The sequence below is a fragment of the Ipomoea triloba genome, chromosome 12, assembly GCF_003576645.1.
Source record: "Ipomoea triloba cultivar NCNSP0323 chromosome 12, ASM357664v1".
NCBI classification, from domain to species: Eukaryota; Viridiplantae; Streptophyta; class Magnoliopsida; order Solanales; family Convolvulaceae; genus Ipomoea; species Ipomoea triloba.
In genome coordinates this window covers 26,327,575-26,349,917 of record NC_044927.1, presented here as the reverse complement: position 1 = coordinate 26,349,917, position 22,343 = coordinate 26,327,575, and the positions used below count along the sequence as shown (strand labels likewise).

The 22,343-nt window shown below is 35.3% G+C and overlaps 3 protein-coding genes across 4 annotated transcripts; 2 read left to right on the top strand and 1 right to left on the bottom strand.

Moving 5' to 3' along the window:
• The first annotated feature begins 133 nt into the window (after window positions 1-133).
• On the top strand, window positions 134-9,806 carry LOC115998250 (probable serine/threonine protein kinase IRE). 2 transcript variants are annotated; one of them, XM_031237757.1, is made up of 17 exons: window positions 134-739; window positions 1,184-1,251; window positions 1,390-1,566; window positions 1,693-3,045; window positions 4,203-4,372; window positions 4,586-4,835; window positions 5,622-5,714; window positions 5,822-5,962; window positions 6,056-6,148; window positions 6,789-6,984; window positions 7,076-7,161; window positions 8,154-8,242; window positions 8,326-8,377; window positions 8,467-8,523; window positions 8,612-8,782; window positions 9,069-9,149; window positions 9,473-9,806. In XM_031237757.1, exons 1-17 carry the CDS (start codon window positions 388-390, stop codon window positions 9,578-9,580), a joined length of 3,537 nt encoding a protein of 1,178 aa, XP_031093617.1. In that variant the 5' UTR covers window positions 134-387; the 3' UTR covers window positions 9,581-9,806. The 2 variants fall into 2 exon arrangements, with proteins under 2 accessions (XP_031093617.1, XP_031093618.1); XM_031237758.1 differs by lacking the exon at window positions 6,056-6,148.
• Window positions 9,807-10,223: 417 nt separating this feature from the next.
• LOC115998251 (21 kDa protein-like) lies at window positions 10,224-11,085 on the bottom strand. The gene has a single exon (XM_031237759.1). It carries the CDS (start codon window positions 11,007-11,009, stop codon window positions 10,401-10,403), a length of 609 nt encoding a protein of 202 aa, XP_031093619.1. The 5' UTR covers window positions 11,010-11,085; the 3' UTR covers window positions 10,224-10,400.
• A 6,258-nt stretch (window positions 11,086-17,343) lies between these two features.
• LOC115998344 (21 kDa protein-like) lies at window positions 17,344-18,305 on the top strand. The gene has a single exon (XM_031237894.1). The coding sequence runs from the start codon at window positions 17,371-17,373 to the stop codon at window positions 17,977-17,979; it is 609 nt and encodes a 202-aa protein (XP_031093754.1). The 5' UTR covers window positions 17,344-17,370; the 3' UTR covers window positions 17,980-18,305.
• Window positions 18,306-22,343: the final 4,038 nt, after the last annotated feature.

The window sequence follows — 22,343 nt, the reverse complement described above, 5'->3', positions numbered from 1 at the left end:
ACAACATTTTTTAGCGTCTACATCAATAGTGCGCAACAGTACGGTGTATGGATATAACCACCGTACCACTCAGCGTCGCGTTTTAACGTTTCATCTTTCCCGCGAAAATCTCCAATCTCTGCCCCAACCGCCCCTTCACGGTTTCACCTCCATCTCTGAACATTTCTGCAAAATTCAAGCTCCAATTATCGCATAGTTTTGTATACCTGGATATCCTTTTGCCCAGGATTTCATATTCGATCGTTTTCATTGAATCCATATATATTTTTTTGGGTGAAAATTGAATCCGTATATAAATTCTCATTAACAAATCATCTTCTTCGCCAATTGCCATGCAAGAATGAGCGGAGACCCTAATACCAATTTCCACTTGCAATATTAGCTACAATGTCGAGTGATCACAATGCCGAGGCGGGCAGGACCTTGAATCGCAACGCCGTTAATGATTCGCCGCTATCCTCCGACCATAATGATCCCCCTTCCATCGCGAAGCACATCCGCGACATTCCTCCAATCCCCTACCCTCCGGTGGAGGCGGACGACGGTGGTGGGAGAGGAGATCCGTTGATGATGGAGGGTAGGGTTCTCGGTCTGAATCAAATTAGGACTCGCAACACTACGCCGCCATGTAGGCTTTCGAATGCCATTTCCATGCCTATTGATTATGGAGACGGAGTCTATTCGCAGTCTGGTTTGTTATCCACTGCTGATCAATCTGCTGAAAATTTTCCTGAACAAGGTCATTTTTTTCTTCCCCATTTCTGTTTCTTCTTAGAATATTTTATTTTTCATATGCTACAGAACTAATTTAGTAAGACATTGTGAAACTTTTTGGTTTATAGTTTATTTATTTTAATGGCATTCTGAGTGGTAGAGTTGATCAATATAGGATAGAAAGCTCTTGCTACCTAGGAAATACAAGAGAATTGGATTAACTGCTGTGCTCTTTAATTCAATATACTTTACTAAGAGCTCAAGATACAATTATCTTTCCTGTTTCCAGTGTGTAGTTGTCCATGAACCTAATGCATAAACACACACACTCTCTCTCTCTTTTGGGAGGAGGAAGAAGGTGGGTAGGAGGGGGTTTAAGATAGGTGCACTTAAATTAAATATAAGAAAAGTTTATTTATAATTCTGAATAGCTGATCTGAATGTTGTATTACTTCATTATTTTTTCCAGGCAAAAGGGTCCTATGGAATCAGGCTAATTCTTTAAATGTCCTATCACGCACTTGTTCGGGCTCGGAGGTAGTTTGCCTGTTACATAAGTTCATGGGACTATTTTTTAATTTCCTCCTATAACCATGTTAGTTGAAAAGTGGTTAGTTAGGTAACTCAGCTTGTGGTTATTGTTATCAAAATAAAATGTCATTTTGCTTATTGTAGGATTATCATGCAGCTTTTGTTAAGGAAATGAAATCTCCACGGTATCAAGCTATACTACGCGTCACAAATGGTCGCAAGAAAAGAGGACAAGATATTAGAAGTTTCTCTCATGAGCTCAATTCCAAAGGAGGCCGACCTATTCCATCCTGGAGATCTCGTGCTTTTGGACGAGTGGAGGTATGACTCATTTATGCTAGAGAATGAACATTGCTCACCAACATTTCTTATCTTAGTTTTGTTTCCCAGAAAGTTATTGTAGGGGTTCTGAATAACTTTATAATTTTTCTAAATATAATTCTTTAGGAGATTATGGCCATCATTCATTCAAAATTTGATAAATTAAAGGAAGAGGTAAACTCTGACTTGAGCATTTTTACTGGAGATATAGCTGGTATTATTGACAAGACCTCCGAATCCCATCTCCAATGGAGGAAAAATTTGGAAGATTTGTTGGTTATAGCTAGGGAATGTGCTAAAATGTCACCTAGTGACTTCTGGTTGAAGTGTGAGAAAATAGTTCAGAATCTAGATGACCGCAGGCAAGAGTTACCAATGGGCACCGTTAAACAAGCCCACACCCGCCTCTTATTCATACTCACTCGATGCACTCGGCTTGTGCAGTTCCAAAAAGAGAGTGGTTTTGAAGAACACATTCTGGCATCTCACAAACTCTGTGATCTTGCCCATGCAGAACGAATTGTTTGCCCTATTGGCCAAGACTTGAATCATTCACTGAGTGGGAAGGAAAGGAGAAGAAATAAGAAATCTCAGGGGCATGACCATATCAGTTCGACAATCAATCAATTCCATACTAAGGAAAATTTAAGTGTAGAGGTCCATATCAGTCCAACAATCAATCAATTCCATACTAAGGAAAATTTAAGAGTAGAGGTTACAGAGGAAAGCACTGTAAAGAATGTTGCTTCACCTTCAGGAAGTTGTAGAATGTCCTCTTGGAAGAAGCATCCTTGTGCATCTGAAAGAAAAGGTGAAGTCCATGACTCTGTTGACACCTCATCTTTTATTAAATCTGACCTCTTGCAACATAAAGAAGCAACTGACAAGACTTATCTGGATACTCCACTTTGCCACCCTGAAGTTTCAGAGGAAACCTCAAATGAAAGGAGAGTAACCTGGGGAGACTGGGATCAACATAGTATCTCTTATGAGGATTCATTTATCTGCCGCATATGTGAAGTTGAAATCCCTACTATATTTGTAGAACAACACTCAAGAATTTGTACAGTTGCTGATAGATGTGATTTAAAAGGTTTGACAGTAAATGAACGACTCCAAAGAGTTGCAGAAACTCTTGAGAAGATACTTGAATCATGGACACCGAAAAGCATTGACAATGAGTTGGGAAGTCCTGAGTTAGTAAGACTGTCCACTTTGACTTTGCCCAAAGAGTTGGATGAATTGTCACCAAAGCAGAATGGTCTGTCTTGTCAGTGCTCTGAAGACATGCTAAATTGCATCCATGAGTGCGACACTATTTCTGTTACAGATCTCAACAGTCTGTCTGAACTGCCTAGGAAGGATTCATCAGCTGGTACCTCAACACCTCGATCACCATTGCTGACACCAAGAACAAACCAGATGAAATTGCTGTTCAGTGGGCTCAAGATGATATCTGAATATGAAAGTTATCAACAGGTATTTCACGGTGTTCTTGACATTCTTGAAAACCTAGAATCTTCATCTTTCCTTGATATTGTTCACTGCAACATAGCTTGTTTCATTAACAATGCAACTATTTGCTTGATGTGTGGTCCTAATGGATAGCTTTATCCTCTTGTCCAATTATTTGGTCTTCAATTGTAATTTTTTCTTTACTGATTTCATTTTTGCTGCATGACACTCAACAACTTTTAGTGCCATTTTGGGTTAATAAAATGTGTGCATTTGCATGGTTCTTTCTTCTAATACTGTTAAACCCAGTGCTAAAGCTCCTGCAACTTTTGGGACAGGAAGTTTTACCATGCATGCAACCTTTTATTTCTTTTGAGAGGTTGTTTTTTAGGGTTTAGATGTATGTCGATCGGTGATAGATTGGGTAGGTTGGGCAGGTAAAAAATAGGTTTGTGGAAAAACTTGGTGCTTGTTCAACCCACCCAAAATTACAATGGGTTGAAGACCAGGCCAAGAACATATTAGAGGGTAGGGCGGTAGGCCGAGCCATTTGGGTGGCTTCAAAATTTAATATTTTTCATCCAAGTAAAATTGTTTAAGAGAATTGAAGTTAGGTTATTAGATAAATAAAATATGCTATTATGAATTGAAAAACTAAAGTTGGATGAATTATATTCTATGCAACTCATTTTGACCCGCTTCTAGTGCAGCTTAAATTCAACCTGCCCAAATTTACTCATGTTTTAAAAGTGACTCATCCAATCCAGTATGCCCTAACATTCAAAGCTTGAGCACTTGGCCTTTTAATTATAAAAGTCACATTAGTCATTTCAAGCTGACCAAGTAACCTAGATATATTGTTTTCAACTTTTTCTTTTTCTTTTCCTGTTATTTCTTGAAGATATTGAATTTTCTTCAAATTTGGTTTCTTGAATTATTTTGATTGTTGTTGTTGACTTGTTGTTGCTATGCTATCCTGACTCATTTCCAGCAGAATAGATCACCGGTTCTTGTCCATGGCTAATTTATCTTTTAATTTTTTATTAAGAAAATGATTGCAATGATGCACTTATTTCCTTGATAGTTTGATTACATGGAGCTATTATCTAGTCTTAATTTTCATTTTTCCCTCGTAATTTTTTTCTTAAAATTGCTAATGACCACATTGAGTGGCATGACAGATAAATAAGCTACTGCAAATTGCTCGATCTGTTGCTACCATAAACAACAATGATAGTTCTTTGGAATATTTGCTTGACCGTCTAGATGACCTAAAGTATGCCATTCAAGACAGAAAAGTCGATGCCCTTGTTGTGGAGACAATTGGAAGACGCATCGAAAAATTATTGCAGTGAGTTAAATTCATTTTTGTGCATTTGCTTCAAAAGATTATATTGTGGCCTGTACAAAAGAAATAAAATTGCCGTGGTTTTAAACTACTTAAAAGCTAGTTTGATTGAACATATCAGAAATAATTAATATTTATCTTTGCCTTCTGCTGCTTACTAATGCATTCTTTTCTTATGACCACTGACCATATTTACCAGTTCTCTAAACTCTACAGAGAGAAATACGTTCTACTTTATGGACATATTGAAGATGAAAAATCAGATGCAACAAATAATGCAGCTGATGAGGAAAGTTCAACGGATGAGGATACGGTACGCAGTTTGCGTGCAAGTCCTATGAACCAATGCTCTAAGGATCGAACATCTATTGAAGATTTTGAGATAATAAAGCCAATCAGCAGGGGTGCTTTTGGGCGAGTATTCTTGGCTAAAAAACGGGCCACTGGTGATTTATTTGCAATAAAGGTTAAAATCTTAAACTTAGGGAAGGGTGAATGGCTAAGATTTTGAGCAATATCCAACATCTTTTCTCTTCTACATCCTCCTTTTATCAGTGTGCATTTGAGTTCAAATCAAGTAGAACCCTTCTCATCAGAGATATCTGGTGATCAAATGCAATATGCATATATCTAGCAACTAGCAATCTGTCATTCTCTCTCTATACACCTTTTTGTGTTTGTGGCGTGGGGAGGTGGAGGATAGAGGGGTGGGTGGGGGGGTAGGGGGTGGGGTGGGTTATTTGTTAAAATGGGTTTTTGTCAGAAATCTTAAAAAAAAAAAAAAACAAAAAAACTGAGCAAGTCACGTGTGGACGAGTATTCTGTTTTTTGGCCCCTCTCTCTCCCTCTCCTTGTTGGCCTCCTTTTTCCTGCAAAAACTCATAACAAACTCCATTACCAATGGGTTTGCTCTTACACCAATCAACAATGGAAACATAGTCATAATAATCAAAATATATAATTCATTCAATAGGACTGCTACGTACACAATCATCTGTTCTCCCTGATTTGCTTGCATCTCTCTGTTGGAGACAATAATTTTCTTATCTACATGTCTTTTATTATTATTGTTATTTTATTTTTATTTTTTTAAAATTTTTTTTGGCATACTTTAATGGTTCCTAGCTTCTTGTATTCTTGGCTGAAACTTGTCTTGATAAAAGTATTATATGATATCTTCCCCAATATCTCTGCATTTGTGGGGCTATATACAGTTTGCTACGGTTGCTCATGCAATCAAAAGTTCTTTCAGGTTTTGAGAAAAGCTGACATGATACGCAAAAATGCTGTGGAGAGTATATTGGCCGAACGTGATATCTTAATATCAGTTCGCAATCCATTTGTGGTTAGTAAATCTTTAGATTATTTATTCATTCTTGTTATACTCTCTTGCATGATTGCAGGAAATTTTCAAAACTGACTTTACTAATTCAAAGATCTGATGGGAAACAGGTCCGGTTTTTCTACTCTTTCACATGCAGGGAAAATCTTTATCTTGTCATGGAATACCTAAATGGTGGAGATATTTTCTCTTTGCTGAGAAATCTTGGCTGCTTTGAAGAAGATATGGCTCGCGTATATATTGCTGAAGTTGTAAGTACATATTGATGCCCCTTACCATTACCAAGAAATTTCAACAAACAGGTTTTACATGGAATGATGCATTTTTGTTTTTATTATTCTCAGATTCTTGCTTTGGAATATCTCCATTCCTTAAATATTATTCATAGAGATCTGAAGCCAGATAATTTGTTGATAGGTCCAGAAGGTCACATCAAGGTCATAATTTCCCTATTGCTTCCCAAATTAATGGTGCTTTCTAGCATTCCTGTGAAATTCCTAATGTGTCATATAACTTTGTGAATCATTTTTTGTCTGGTGTAACACTCCCCCCCACCCCCCCCCCTTCCCCCCAAACACATTTTACTAGTATACATATATTCATTGCTGCTGCAACTGAGGAATGGAATAGAAATAAGTCTGGGAGTTATATTTCTACTTTCGTAAAGGAAAACAAGTATGTAAAGTTTTAGATAGAGCTAAAAGCTCTCTGTAGTAATCTATTTTACTCTCTCCTGTCTCACTCAAAGTTACTAGCATGCCTCAGGGAAAATTTACCAGTTTGTAAAATTTTCTAGGCATAAATAGTAGGCAAAAACTTGTGTGATACCGTCTCACGGATTGAGACCCGTGAGACGGTCTCACACAAGTGTTACCCTAAAAAGTAATTCGGCTTTTGTTATTTTCATGCAAGTTAAACTGTGCACCTCTTTTACCTGTATTTTTAATGTATTCTTGGCAGTTCATATCCTGAATTCCTGACAAATCTAACCTTCCCTTCCCTCCAAAAAGTCTTTGAATATCTATTGTGATTGTCTTTCTTGCCAGTTCCTGATAGATATAATTCTTCCAATCTCAGTTGACAGATTTTGGACTCTCCAAGGCAGGTCTTATCAATAGCACTGATTACTTGTCACACCCATCAAGTTCCACATTTCTTGAGGATGATAAACCAAAACTGCAATCATCACTTAAAAGAGAACAGAGGCAAAAGAATTCAGTTGTTGGAACCCCAGATTATTTGGCACCTGAGATACTCCTTGGTATGGAACATGGTACGAATCCGTTTTGATGATTGATTTGACATAAAACAGATCAAGTTCTTGGCCCATTTGCTGCATCCTATTTTTTCTCGTGTTCTTGTAGGTGCAACAGCTGACTGGTGGTCTGTTGGTATAATTATGTTTGAGCTCCTTGTTGGTATTCCACCTTTCAATGCAGAACAGCCTCAGGTATCTGTACATTTAGGCAAACCAAAGCATTAAGAGAGGTTTTAGCTTATTGCTGCCAGAGTCAGTTTTCTTTTACACCTTTTACATCAATATGTGGATGGAATTCTCACATACTAAGTGGAAGTGGTGGTAACTTTTGCAATTATGTTCTGATTCGTATAAAATTGAAAGAATCTCTTACATCATTTGATGAGGTTCTCGCTGTTATTTCATTGCCAACTTGGCAACTTAACAGCTGTCCAATTGTAGTTATTTCTCATTTCAAGGGTAGCCGGGTAGGCCATGACAATTTGGCTTTTGGTGTTCATTTGATGCAAGGTTCTGCCTGCTTGTGCAAGTATTTCCTTTTTTAAAAATATGTATAACTATGACACTTCATTTTGGTACATAAAATGGCAGAGTTGATATGTTACTTGGGCACAAGTAGTCAATGCCCAACCACTCTATATCTACTAATCTCACATTTCAAATCTAGGAACCAGTGTGGGTTGGGACCTCTTGAGGAGTGAGCAGAGGCCTAGCCATAATGGGCAGTAGGGGATCTACTTGGGGAGGCATGACATTTGACATGTGCTAATCGGGTTGGGGGGAACAGAACCTTCAGTTTGGGTGTTGTGCTATCCTATACTCCTATATAGTCTTCCTTTTATTTACAGATGATCAGAGAGATATATTTCTCTTTGAATGATTTCTAAGCTGCAGTATCTCTGTAACTGGCTGGCTGTACTGGTATATTTTTTAGTAAATTTATTTTTGGGTGGGCATCCTTGTGCTTTTTTGATCTGGCTCTTTCCCTAATCAACTGCAAAATAGTGCAGTCAAATTTTAAATTTTATGAAAGTTCTGTGAATTGTAAACAGAACCTGACGTGCCAAAAGTTATGAGATGCATATTTAATTAATTTTCTCAAATTTAATGTGTTTCTTCATTACACACATCATGTTTGTACAATTTGATTGGTGTGTCTCAAAGTTTTCTATTGTGTTATACAGCAAATTTTTAACAATATCATGAATAGAGACATACCTTGGCCTAAGGTACCAGAGGAAATGAGCTTTGAAGCATATGATTTGATTAACAAGTAAGTTACAACTGCTCATATTCTTGACTTAATGCTGGAATGTGATTCATGAATACTGATTTTTTGGTTAATCTTTGTATTAGGTTGTTGTCTGAAAGCCCTGTAAAAAGATTAGGTGCATGTGGGGCCGGAGAGGTTAGAAAATTACAACCACCATCCCCCACCCAGCCAGAATTCGAATTTATAATAAGGAATCCAATTTCTTTTGCTTTTCTTATACTTAGGTAAAACAACATACATTTTTTAAGAACATCAACTGGGACACATTGGCAAGGCGAAAGGTCTCTATCTTTCTTTCATACACACAAAATATCCTAAGGAAATTGGCTATTGGAAAAGTAGGACTTACATTCCTCTTATTGCCTATAGGCTGCATTCATACCAGCTGCTGAACCACATGATACTAGTTATTTTATGAGCCGTTACATTTGGAATCCAGAAGATGAAGATTTTAATGTCTGTAGCGAGTTTGATGAGACAAGTGAGGCAGGGAGTATTTCATGCAGCAGCAGTTCTTATAGCAATTATCAGGATGATGAGGTATGCTTGTTGCAAATGCAACAACACCTTAGTTAAGGCATTATATTTCCGTATATATTGATGAAACTGAACCAAGGTCGTCGTCACTGCACTATCGTACTATTGTTACCTACCTACCTAAAGCCGAATAAATATTCTAAGGACTGGTCTTGTGATAAAAGCACAGTTTACTCTACCAGGCTCCATGTTTACTGTTTTAGTACTGAAAGTTTTTGTGCAGTGTGTGACAATTACAATTCTATTCTTCTTTTCTGAAATTAAAATTCTATTCTTTCCATTGAAACAGGGGGAGGAATTTGGATATTTTGCAGAGTTTGGTGCTATATCCCCTAACTTGAAATATACTTTCAGTAATTTTTCATTCAAGGTAAGATCTGCCATCCCAAACTGTTAGTATCATAGTTCAAGAAACCACATTTGCACCCGAAAAGGGGTGGCCAAGTAGGTGAAGTATGATTTCTGTACTTGAAGGTCACAAGTTAAATTCTTGTCAATATCCTCTTGGTCAAGTCCGCTACACAGGTCTTCCCTAGTATAGTTTATCTCTCTTGTGTAGTTTATTAGCTATACATAGGGATTATAGTTTATCCCGTGCACACCTTCGAGTAGTGGCTTTAAGAAAATTTGCATTGCTTTGTATATACAAAACTGGTGATGGCAGCTAATTCTGAGACATGTTTATTATCTCAGAACTTGTCACAACTGGCTTCGATCAACTATGATATGGTTGTAAAGGGTGCTAAAGAATCAGCTGAAGCTGCCAAGAAGCCACCCAATCCATTCCATGAACTTGAATGAATCAACAGACTTTCTTCTTTCTTCCTCCTTTTAGCCTAAGAAGTTGGGAAGAAACAGAAGCCTTAGAATGTTATACGGGTAAGTATATGTATTTTATTCAAACTAGGAAACAGTAACGTGTCAAGGACTAGACGACAAAGTTGTTGCAGATGCCTTTCACCGCATAAATTACCTGGCATCCTGACACCTTGTTAGTTGTTATGTAATATGTACTACTTTGAAAATCGACTTTCTTTTTTAATAAAAATATTATTTTTATTTCCAAAACAATGAAATTAAAAAAATGTTTTTACCCTCAAAAACATTTACATATATTTGATGGAGACAACTAATAATATGTCCCAACACCAACAGAGTAATTCTATTTTTCTTCTCAGGAACTACTTTAACTTCTCGAGAAGCAGGAAAAGTTTCATATAATTTATTAATCTGGTGCAAATAATGATGCACTACAGAGTCCATAGAAAAGGCTGCAAAACTTAGTTTGGTTGTGGATTTAGTAATCACAACTCACAAGATTTTATGACTGTTAATTTGATCCCATGAAATCCCCGATCTTCTTGGTTTGAACCGTTCAGCTATGAATAATTTAGATTTACATAAGATTTTCTTATGTCACTCACCCAAAATGGAGGTAACAAAATAGAGAGAAAATCTATATTTAATATAAATTACAATTTCGTGACCTTTAAATAACGATCATACTTTACTCACTTGATCACATCTTTCAAGCACAAATTAAATTACACCCTTTAAAACATAATGAGGTTAAAAAAAATTGGAGACAAGGATCACTTTCCTTGAAGACATTGTGAGGTAATCAAGGAAAAGAAGATGAAAGATTCTTGATAAGTGCCAAGGCATTGCTGGTTAACTGAGCAACATGCACAATACACTTCCTAATTCTCCCCTTAACAATTTTCCCACTCTCTTGAAACCCATCCATGCAAGTCCCTTCATCAGTCAACGCAGCGCTGACCCAAGTCATCACATTCCCCATTTTCTCCTCCATTCTCTGACCCCCTAAATCCTTCATCTCCCCCGCGCATCTCTCCAGCTCGTCCACCGAGTCCTCCATGTTCTCCACGCAATCCACCACCGCACGCGCCTCACGCGCCCCCAAACCGCCGCGCTCTCTCGACAGCTTCGCCACCGTCTCCGACGCCGACCGCGCCGCTCTCAGGCTCACGTCCAGGGCCGCGTCCGCCAGCTGGGCTGCGGTGGAGACTGAGTTGGCGTAGGGGGAGAGAGAGTCGTAGCATAGCTTTGGGTACAACGTTACTCCGCATGATGTTTTGATGAATTCCTCGTTCTTAATGTCTGTGTGTGGGTAATTGGATTGATGAATTCTTGCGGTTGAGAAGAATGGCAGTAATGTGAAGAGAATGGTGATAATGGGTGCAGAATGGGAATGGCGAAGTGATACCATTTTCAGTGAGAAGGACGAAGAAGAAGGTGTGGGTTATTGGGTTTATAACCCATTTGTACGAGGGCAATAATGTAGCATCCACCATGCTCATGTGGGGATCATATATAATAATAAATAATATATATGGCCGCAGTGATTAAAAATTAATTTTTACTGTTTTTTCCAGTACTACTGACTAGATTACAAATTTACAATGTAGTATTTGTTCATAACTACTCTCTCAACCTAAGCACAAAGAGTCAATATCTGTTCATAATGAGAAAAGTGTCAAATTGGTCCCCTAAGTTGATCGGATAGTGCAATTGGGCCCCTAACTAAAAAAAGCTCCATTCAGATCCCTTAAACCTGTAAAATTGTTCAATTAAGTCCAAAGTGACTTGCTTAACAGGTTAAGTCTTCGCATGGTTGACACGTGTCTTTTTAAAATATTTTTAATTTTTGTTTTTTTTTATAAATGTTATTTATTTATTTATTAAAATATATTTTATATAAAAAAAAAACAAACAAAAACAAAAAAAATAAAAAAAATAAAAAACATAGCCACCGGCGAGACTTCCTCTGCCGACGTTCTTCTCCAGCCTACAGTGAGCAACGAAACATCGATCTATGGTGGACGGGGTGGCTAGGACGAACTTGAACAACAGAACCGGTGACATCTTCTCTCGCCGGCGTTATTGGCCAGTTCTGGCGGACAACAACGATGGATGGATCGAATCCCCGGCGAGCTTTCTCCGGCGTAGATGGCGACTGGTTCTCCGACCAACAGTAGCTCCTACCGGCGTAGAGGATCTTTTATTAACTATCTGCATTGCAGTGCTTCTTGGCTTCATAATATCGATTTATCAGTTCTGGTTTAGTGGATTCTTGAATTATCATCAACAGGTTATTTGTTCTGCTTTAGTGGACCTAAGTATTTGGTAACATTCACAGTTGGTTATAACCAGAAAGACAACATTGATGCTGCTGTAAAAAAGGTGGCGTCTTTTATTCGTTTCTCTGCAACTCCATGTCCTTGCTTCTCGTGGTATGTATTTGATCTCTCTGGCCATTAACGCCGGCGAGAGAAGAGGTCACCGGATCTGTTGTTCAAGTTTGTCCCAGTCACCCCGTCCACCATAGATCGATGTTTCGCTGCTCACTGTACGCGGGACTGCGGGAGAAGAACGTCGGCAGAGGAGGTCTCGACGGTGGCTATGTTTTTTTTTTGTTTATTTATTTATTTTTTATTTTATTTACTTTTTATATAATATATTTTTAATAAATAAATAAATAAAATTTATAAATAAAAAAACAAAAATTAAAAATATTTTTAAAAGACACTTTTTCCTTTATAAATAATTATATTTGTTGTGTAGATTTCAATGAAGACAAGATTTTACAGTTCAAAGCTGTTCTGGATCCCCCAGGTCATCTGATCACAAACAACTGTTTTGTCAAGTCACATGAGATTATAATAGCTAGGCACCGGCCTGTTGGAAAAAAAGTTTGATTGGTACAAACTCCCTCAAAAGACATAAATGTTAGTAGAGATTTATTTTTTGTTGTCCGGGGTCCACGTTCGCTCCAAGAGGCACAGGAGCTGGCCCAGGGGGAATCATCACTTCTGGAAATTGAACCCGGGTTATCCCGAAATTCCTCCCCACAAAGAGAGCTCACTTGCCACTTGAGCTACCCCACTAGGTTATAAATGTTAGTAGAGATTTATGAAAAAGGCCCACACCTATTATTTAGAAGTATATTTTTAGCACTTAAAAAAAAAAAGAATGTATATTTTTAGTGAAATTTATTTTGTAATTTAAGTCGGTAAAAGATTACAAAAAGTAAATTTGTTTGGAATATTTATATTTGATCGAATCAAATAAAGATGTTACTACCTTGTGAATCTAACCAATAAAAAATTTAAATTAATTTAGATAGTTTTTATAGGGGTTCAATTTAAAATGTTGTGATTATTAAATTAACTGTTTAATCAACTAATTTGGGTTGCTCTCTTATTTATGAATAACGATAAGCAGTGATTATAAATTTTTTATAAAGGAGGAATGAATTAAGCTGGCAGGAATGAACTTGATAAACAACATGACAAATGCACCATACAGCACAATATTCTGATTTCTTACCTGCACTCATTTTTAAATCGTATAGGTTTTATTTTCTTTTGTCTATGGCCACGTTACTGACTCCATTCCCTAGAGACTGCCTATTTATTGATTTTGGAGTCACTATCTAAAAGTATTTAATGAAGATTTTTTTTTTTTAATAGAAAATGAAGATAGTATTGTGATTTGTGACTCTAGTCGGTAAAATGGTAAATCAGTTTAAATTGTTCATAATTGATTAACTCAAAAATGAGAAGGTAGGTAACATAGAACCTTATGGTTATCAAGTCAACCACCTGACCAATTAGACTGGAGTTTGATAGAGACTGCATGTTCTAATTATATTATATTGTGTAGTAAGACTATTTTTATCTATATTTTTAAAATTTTTAAAAGTGAATATTACTATTATATTATAGCATTTACAATTTACTATTATATTTTTTAAATATTACTGACTTTGTTACAATATATGACTTCTTATTTTAAAAACTCACTGCTATATCACTCGACCATAATTAGTGTGACAGTTTGCCATGCCAGATTGCATGTCCATTCCTTTGAGGGATGGGCTGGCTCTAAGTATGCGTTTGGATTGCTTATTTGTGGTATACCGTGTATAATAATTAGTAATCAAAAGATGGATAGCTTGTTACGTCACAAGTAGCGGGTAAAGAATTAAATTGCGTACCGGAACTCAACTCGTAAGATATATTGTCGCAGGTAACAATACTTCTTCTTTTCTTTATTTAAAGATGTCAAGAAAAACTTACAACTATAATTTAAAAATGTGCATAAAATAAACATTGTGTTTTTGGATAATAATAATTTAAATGACATTTTAATTAAATTGATCATATTGTTAACTCAATAACTATAATATTTCAAATTCAATTCTCGGGTAGAGTAGTTATTGAAATTCTTGATTTGAACGGGTTAACTATATATGAGTAATTTAGAGTGACTATTTTCTTGTGATTCTTTATTAAATATGATTAAAATTATAAAACAAAATTTAGTTAATATATACTTTCAATATAATCTCTCATATAGTAATCACATATTTATCTTATCACCAAAAAAATAATAATTTTGGTACGTGTATGTATGTGAACATGTATAGTGTGAGCATGGTAGAAATGTTGGGGCAGGCATGTGGGGCGGCGGTAAGGGCAGCATTAATGCTGCACTACATACTACCTGCTATAGATATTAATTAAATAGTCGATTTCAGACAGCCATGAAGTTTGTGTCATGCAAGCAAGGAATGGGATTGGATCTCACAACTTGAAAAATACGTGACAAAAATCTTGTATTCAGATGACACCTCACATTTCTATGGCTCTTCAATTTTGGATTCCCACCTTTAATTTCTATGTATTTTATTTTTTTTTGAGAAAATTTCTATGTATTTTATAATTAGTGTTTTATTTTATCTTTGAGCGTCTATTTTCAATGGTTGTTGTTGTATTTGGCTTGGCTCGCTTTTGAGACTTTTCTTTTGGACCGAGATATATGCCCCATGTTTTGTATACTTCTGAGTATATAAATACATCATTTACATTTACTCAACAAATAAAGCTCTATTCTCTAATTTTACTCACTCACTCAAAATGTTGATGCTCGACATTTTCCTAAACACTCGGAGGATCAAAATAATTTATAATCCCTTGTCACATCGGGGAGTAAAAGTAAGGAAGTATAAATTAAAAATGCATGTGATAGAACTCAAAAAAAATTATGCCCTAATAAGTTCTTAATGCATGCTTTTATCTTAAAATTTTAGTAGACAAGATAAATTGTAGGTGTGCTTTAGTATATAATTTATTTATTTATTTTTTTGAAAAATGTTTTGTTTCCATAACAAGCTAATTCCATATCATCATTTTATAGGAATCAAACTCGGTGCTTCTATTAATTAGGAAAATGTATTTTTTTAAGAAATAGAAAATTGTAGAAATGACATGTTATTTCTCCAATTTGAAAAAGGTAACAATTTTCTATTTTCTTAATTAAATTTTGGAGAACCCATTTGACATGTTGTCCAAATTTGAAGAAATTAATGTGTAAACCTACTCCCGAAACTTGGCAACAACATTTTCATTCACTTCCTTTTTTTTCATCTTTGTCTTCTTTAATTTAGTCTTCGTATGATCGAATATTTAAAGTTTGAAAAAAAAAAATCAGGGATCGAGTATCACCAACGACAAGAATAACCTCTCAAAGTAAGGTATATTCAACTGATTTGTGTTCAAATGAGTTACACTGATTTACATTCTTTCAGATGTACTGTTTGATCCGAGTATATGAGAGCCTTTGGAGTTGAGAATTCAATCTTGGGAAGAAAGAAAAAATTGTATGAATCTAACCTTCTACTCAATCTAGTCATTGATTGATAAGTAACGTCCCTCAAAACATTAGTCAAATTAGTTGCCCCTAAGCAAATCCTTTTTTTAGATGACGCGCCGCCATTAAACACATACACTCTTCTTATTTTTGGATCTTATAATTATTCAATGTATAGTATACTTAGTACACCACAGTTGACACCTTTAATTTATTTTTAATTTGTGCGTGAAAGGTCTGTGTGGGTAATGTTATAAGTGTGTCCCTACGTGGGAATAACATGTCCCTACGTAGGATAACGTTTCTATCATACAATTCAAACTCTTTAAAAAATTAGATTGTATTTATATCGTTCAAACTAATAAGTTTTCTTAAAAAGTTAGATTGTATTTAAATTAGTATTTTTTTAATGGGAGACAAAGTTATGTTACTTCCCAACTCAATGGTACATTTTGAAAATCAATTTTTTTTTTATGACAAAGCTGACAATCGCTACCCGAAGACTAATTGTTGATTGACTCAATTCAAAAAGGTCAAATAGGCTTGGAACTTTGCAGTTATATAGTCAACAACTCGGCCAACTCGACTAGGGTTGCCCTAAAAACCTTCTCATTAGCTAATTATCCATTTTGAATATATAGTGTATCAAATTGATTCTCTCCACTAAGAAAATATAAATCCACTTTGAGTTGACCAAAACTAATAATAATCTCATTCAAATTAATACATAAAAAATTAATACATCAAAAGTACTACTTAAAATGCCAAATTTACTAATCTTTTCACCAAAACTTAATTGTATTTGCTCCAAAAATGTCATTTTTTTTTGTTTTGTTTTATACTGCATGATGAGAAATTCCATGGCGTATTGTAAGACGCCATGTCATAATCCAAAAATATCACTTTTTTGTTTTGTTTTTTTTCTTGTCTTTCTACTTCCTTAATTTATGCATTTTCCCGACAAACTCAACTAATATTCTCTCTTTCTATTTTAAACTACTCCATATATGTATACGCTCGATTGCTTGAAAAAAAAAAATAGTGTTATTTTTTCATTTAATTTAGTGTTTTTAAGGAATAATACGGAGTAAAATATTTCCAAGATGTTTGTGCGTCATCAATTTTAGAGTTGGTTGTAACTAGAAATTATCCATCAATTATTGTCGATTTCGTTAAAACCATAAAACTGATAAAAGGTATGGATTTATTATATGTTCTTTACAATGCCAACTTTATACATATATACCTAGGCACTTGAGTTGACGTGTGTCAATTCAATCGTTTTCATGCATGCATAATAGCATGATAATTGCCCACATTCATCGTAACCTTAATAAAATATAAATAAGTACCGGATTAGACTCCATTAATTAAAGTATTACGTCCGCAAGTGCTTTGGTTTTAACTGTTATTATAACCAAATTAATTAACCTTTCCCAAGGTGAAATTTCTAAAGGTTGATCCAATCCCAAAAGCCCTCATGCAGTCATACTTTGGCTCGAAAGAGTATCTGAATTTTATTCTCAAATTTTACTGATCAATCGAATTGTCTATACAGATAATTTCCTCCCTACCTACTAGAATAGTTTAGGAATAAATTATAGTAACTCAATAACCCATTAGGTAGGAAGACCTGGTGTCTACAAAAAGCCACCACATTAAATGCAACTCTAACATTACGACTATTCAGCTTGATCCTGTATTATTGTCATACTCTATTACACATGAACTAACCGAGTTGTCCGTACAAGCACCAAATTAAATTAATTAATTAACCTAATCAAGACATGTATTCTTATCTATAATCTATCATCTAAGAATCAATTAACTCAGTTGTCTGTGCGAAACCTCCTTATTTTCCTATAAATTGAGAGCCTTTCCCTTAGTTTCTTCAATTCATAGACATAGAGAGAGAGATGAAAGGGGTTTCGAGTGGACAAATTCTTGTCCTTTTTCTCGTTCCACTCGTCTTAACCTCCGGCGTACTTCCGACGACGGCGGCAAGGGCCGTAGCCGGAACGACGACAAACACGGAGTTCATCAAAACAAGTTGCAAGGCAACAACGTACCCAGATTTATGTTTCTCCTCTCTGTCAATCCATGCAAGCGCCATCGGAGCCGACCCGGAGCTTCTAGCCCACACGGCGCTCGACGTGGCGCTCGAGAGCGCGCAATCGACGTCGGCGGAGATGGCTAAGATCGCCGGCCGGCGCGGCTTGACGCCGAGGGAGATCGGCGCCATGCAAGACTGCGTGGAAGAGCTCGGCGACTCCGTGGGCGAAATCAAACGGTCCCTGGGAGAAATGAAGCAGATGAAGGGTCCGGATTTCGGGATGAAAATCAGCGACATACAGACGTGGGTGAGCGCCGCCTTGACGGACGAGAACACGTGCACCGACGGATTCGCCGGAAAAGCGATGAACGGCGAGGTGAAGACGGTTGTCGGGGAAAAGATTGTGAAGGTGGCGCATATGACTAGCAACGCCTTGGCTTTGGTCAACAGCTTCGCAGCTCTCCACAATTAATTAATTACGGAGTATTAATTAGGTTGAACAAACATCATATTACTCCGTATATTATAGTGTATGTTTAATATGTCATTAGAAAATCATTAGCTCTAGCTTGTATGTGATTAAGGATATAATTAGGAATGATATATGCTTGTGTGTATATGGATCAGTTTGTTTACCAAATGCCCGGCCCGAATTGGGGAAGACGATGTAGTGTTTTAAATATGTATTGATTATTTTTAAAAAAATATGTATTGATTAATATATACGTAGTAGTATGTAATAGGCTTTCTCGGTTTGATTTTTACAATGTGAACATTTATTAGCTATGGAAGTTTAAATTCTTCTGAATTTTCAAGTTTGTAGCTCATCAGTTGGTTTTCAAGGGAAAAATTACACCTAATGATGACAAATGATCAAGTCCAGATAACTGTAGTATATATACGTGTGGACACCATACACTTATGCTTCCATCACCTAAAGAGCCTTGGAGCATCTCTCTGGTGTTTTTTTTTGTTGTTGTTGGTTTTTAGGTTGCCATGTAGGAGAGAAGGGAAATGCCAGAAAAAGAAAAGGGGAAAAAAACAAGTTTGAAAAAAAAAACATATATATTTTAGGCCCTCTAATCGCGCGAACAAGGCTCAGGCTTTTTCTCCATGTAAGCCTCACATGTTCTGTCCAAACACGACATACACCTCCTGCAAAGGCCCATTTTTCTTCTCTCTTATCTCCATCTCTCCTCCACATAAGCATTATCGCCTCAAAAACCTACTCAAACTCAAAAACCACTATTGTGGTTGTCCTTAAAGTTACCATGATTTAATTCTTCCGTAATCCATGTAGAGTCCAGGGGTACGTGATGAGTTTTGCCTTTTGCACCTAAAGAAATTAAGTAAATTCAATCTAAGGTGTCATGAATTGCTATCGAACATTATGCTAGAAGAAAGATAATAGTGTGTATCATTATAAATCCTGTTACTATTCATATGTTTTTGTATTAAATTTCTCATTATTACTTGTATAAATCCTGTTCATACGGCCAGTGGAATCAATTGGCCCCATCACATAAATCGGTGTCACTTTCCAAGATTAACACATGCGACTATAATATGTGCACCTGTAACTATAGATCAGAATGAAACCTGTAAGTTATATATATATAATGCTCAGACTAAGAGATGATGAGAAAAGGAGAATAAGTTGTGGTGAAGATGATGAATTATAATTAACTTGTGTTTTAGCCCTCATTATAACGTTAAGTTTCGTCCTCCACATAAAACACAGAAATCTCGGATGCCTTACAATTTTGAAAGGAATAAGGCCACCACATGTTTCATGGGACAAAACATGTGGTTTGAGATCATTTGGACAATGCATGTAACAAGTTGTAAAATTACCTGACAAACATAGGCTTTAGGCAGCACGGCACAAATTACTATTATTTTGCATGCATGCATTCAACATATATAATATATATAAACATAAATTTGCAATCCAACTATCAATTAACATTTTAATTGAGATGGAACATATGCTTCATTTTGATATCAGAGTTAACCCAACCCAAACAAAAGGTCGTCATGGATTTAAATATCTGCACCACTACTTGATAAAAAAAGACTATAGTCTACGTGCTACTATGATCAATGTTTCTTTGTCCAATTGAGTAATTTAAGAGTAATAAATTAAAGCCCTTCACCTTTGCATTTTATCCAACAACTAAAACTTCCATGTAGCAGCCACACATGTCACTTTATTCGCTTCATTACTTTAATTTACCTAACGTATCTGGTATTCAATCACTCTCAAGCTAGTCTCAACTTGTAAATCATTTAATTCGATCTTATGTAAAATGAATTATTATTTGTAATCATTCAATATATAAGCACTAATACTATCTTTGTGGATGAGAATTCAATCAATAACTACATAACGACTTCTCTAGAAAATCTTGATTGAGAAGTAAGAAGCAGATATTCGACAAACTCCCACCAAATTTATTAAAACTTAACAAAAATCTTATGTAGGGATTTTCTTTAATTTGGATCCAAAACAATTAAAATATGAAAAATGTTGGAAAATGATGGATAAAGCAACCTCTAGCTTCCACCTCTACCATTCATTTTTACATGACTCACTAAATAAGATTTTTTTGTTTAAATATTGGACCAAAAATATCTATATATTTTTCGTTTTTTTTTCTTCATATAATAATATTGAGTACGATAAACAAATAATAAAATGTAAATTGACACGAAGGGGGATTTAGACCATATCTAGTTCAGTGAAGCAGACGAAATAATATGGCTCAATAATACGACCATATTGACACTTCTTATTCAATCCTTTTCAACTAAGAGTCCCTACTATTTTTGACCATATCAATAATTCCAAGAAACATTTACACTAAATCAGGCCTTTTTGTTTTCTTACTTCTTTCATATCAAGAATATAATCCTATTTATATTATCCAGTATACATTTTTAAATAATAATGACAAATATTTCTTACCATTTAAAATATAATACTATTTACACACACATATACACGTCACGAGTATCTTCACATGGCAGCCAACCTCATACTTACGCAACTTAAACATCTTATTTTCTACTTGAGCCATGCAATATTTCAATATTAACAATGTCAATTATTATACAAAGTTGTCAAAACAGATCCAACTCGCATGATTGACCTTGTTTAACCCGTTTTTGTATAGAGTTGGGCATATAAATTCTTATATTGTTCGTGTATTGTTGGTCGATTGGCCATGTTGTTGTTGCTTGATTACTTCATTAAATTGAATCATTGCTTCGATGTTTCAAAATAAATTCTTATATGTGTTGCTACTAGAAAATTGAAATATAAAAATTTTAAATATGTTGTTGGTATAGTCATATAGTGAATTAACGAGTAAGACGCCTATTTAGCTTGTTTATTTGCTTAATAGGCGAACCGAGTTTGAAAAAATAAGTTGACATCACTCATTTTGCTAAGTAACTTATAGTTCAATAACACTTATGTGATTCTCTCAAGTGAGAGGTCAACCGTTCTTACATTTTAATAAAATGAGTAGTACTTTAAAAAAAAAAGTAGAACAACAATTTGATATTATAAATATTATATTAATAGTTGCGGGCCTTTGGGTGTCCTTTTGAAAGATCTAATATGCTTAGAAGATCTTTTTGGTGGCGCCTCTCATCACATGGCTACAAATTCAGCTCAAATTGCTCTCCATGCCACCTCCTATTGCTATTATTGTACATGGTCTCACGTTAATAAACATATCTTATATAATTCTGCGGAGGTCGGTCACGTAAACATCATTAGATTTTAGATTAAAAAAATTAGTTTTACTACTTCAATTTAATTAAAATAAAACTCGATTCGTATCACATTTTGCCAAGTTGAGCTATAAATTAGCTACGGCGACAACCATAATGTGTTGGCTCAAATATAATCATACGGAAAAGGTAGTTTGAATTTGTTTTATCGTGAGCAAAGGGTATAAATACTTTACAAATTTTGAGAGTGTCAAGATATTTTCATTGATTGAGTTTAATTAAAAAAAATTCCGTAGCATTTCTTACCGAGCTAAGCTATAAATTAAACTACCTATGGCTACAACTCACCATAGTGTGTTGGTTCGAATCCTACCAAAAGGTATTATAAATTTGTTTCGTTATGGACAAAATTGTACAAACATTTTAGAAAAATTACGACTGTTAAAAAATTTTCACTGATTGAGTTTAATTAAAGTAGAACTTCATAACACTTCTTACTTAGGTAAGTTATAGCCTAACTATTGTTGTGGCGGGTCATATTGTGCATGTTTGAATATCTTACCTACCGGGTACTATGAAGTTATTCTATCATGGGTATTACTATACAAAACACTCTAAAAAACTTGAAATCGTTAAGAAATACTCATTGATAGAGACCTTCGAATGAAAACGTAAACGGTTATAAATAACAAATTAGCTATTGCGGTATTGCCCCATTAGAAAGTATGAGGGGGCAGAAATCTCTCAAATCTCGGATAAAGCTAAGCATGAAGATACGACAATCCATAAATTAAGTACGTCTTATCAAAATCCAATAATTAATCCAAAGAGTATCAACAAGCTAAGGGCACTGCACGCAGTATGGTTTGCTTTAATATCTTTTCATACATCAGATTCTTCCAACAACCTGTTGAAAACATATTGACTGTTTATCCATACATTAAGGGATATAATTATCCTTAATTAAAGGCGTTACATTCTCCTAGGTATACAGGTAGTTCAACTCTAGCTTTGGCAAATCCCAAAAAGAATATGACTTGCAGGATAATTTCTTTTAATTTTTACTTCTTTTTTTTTTTTTTTTTTTTTTTTTTT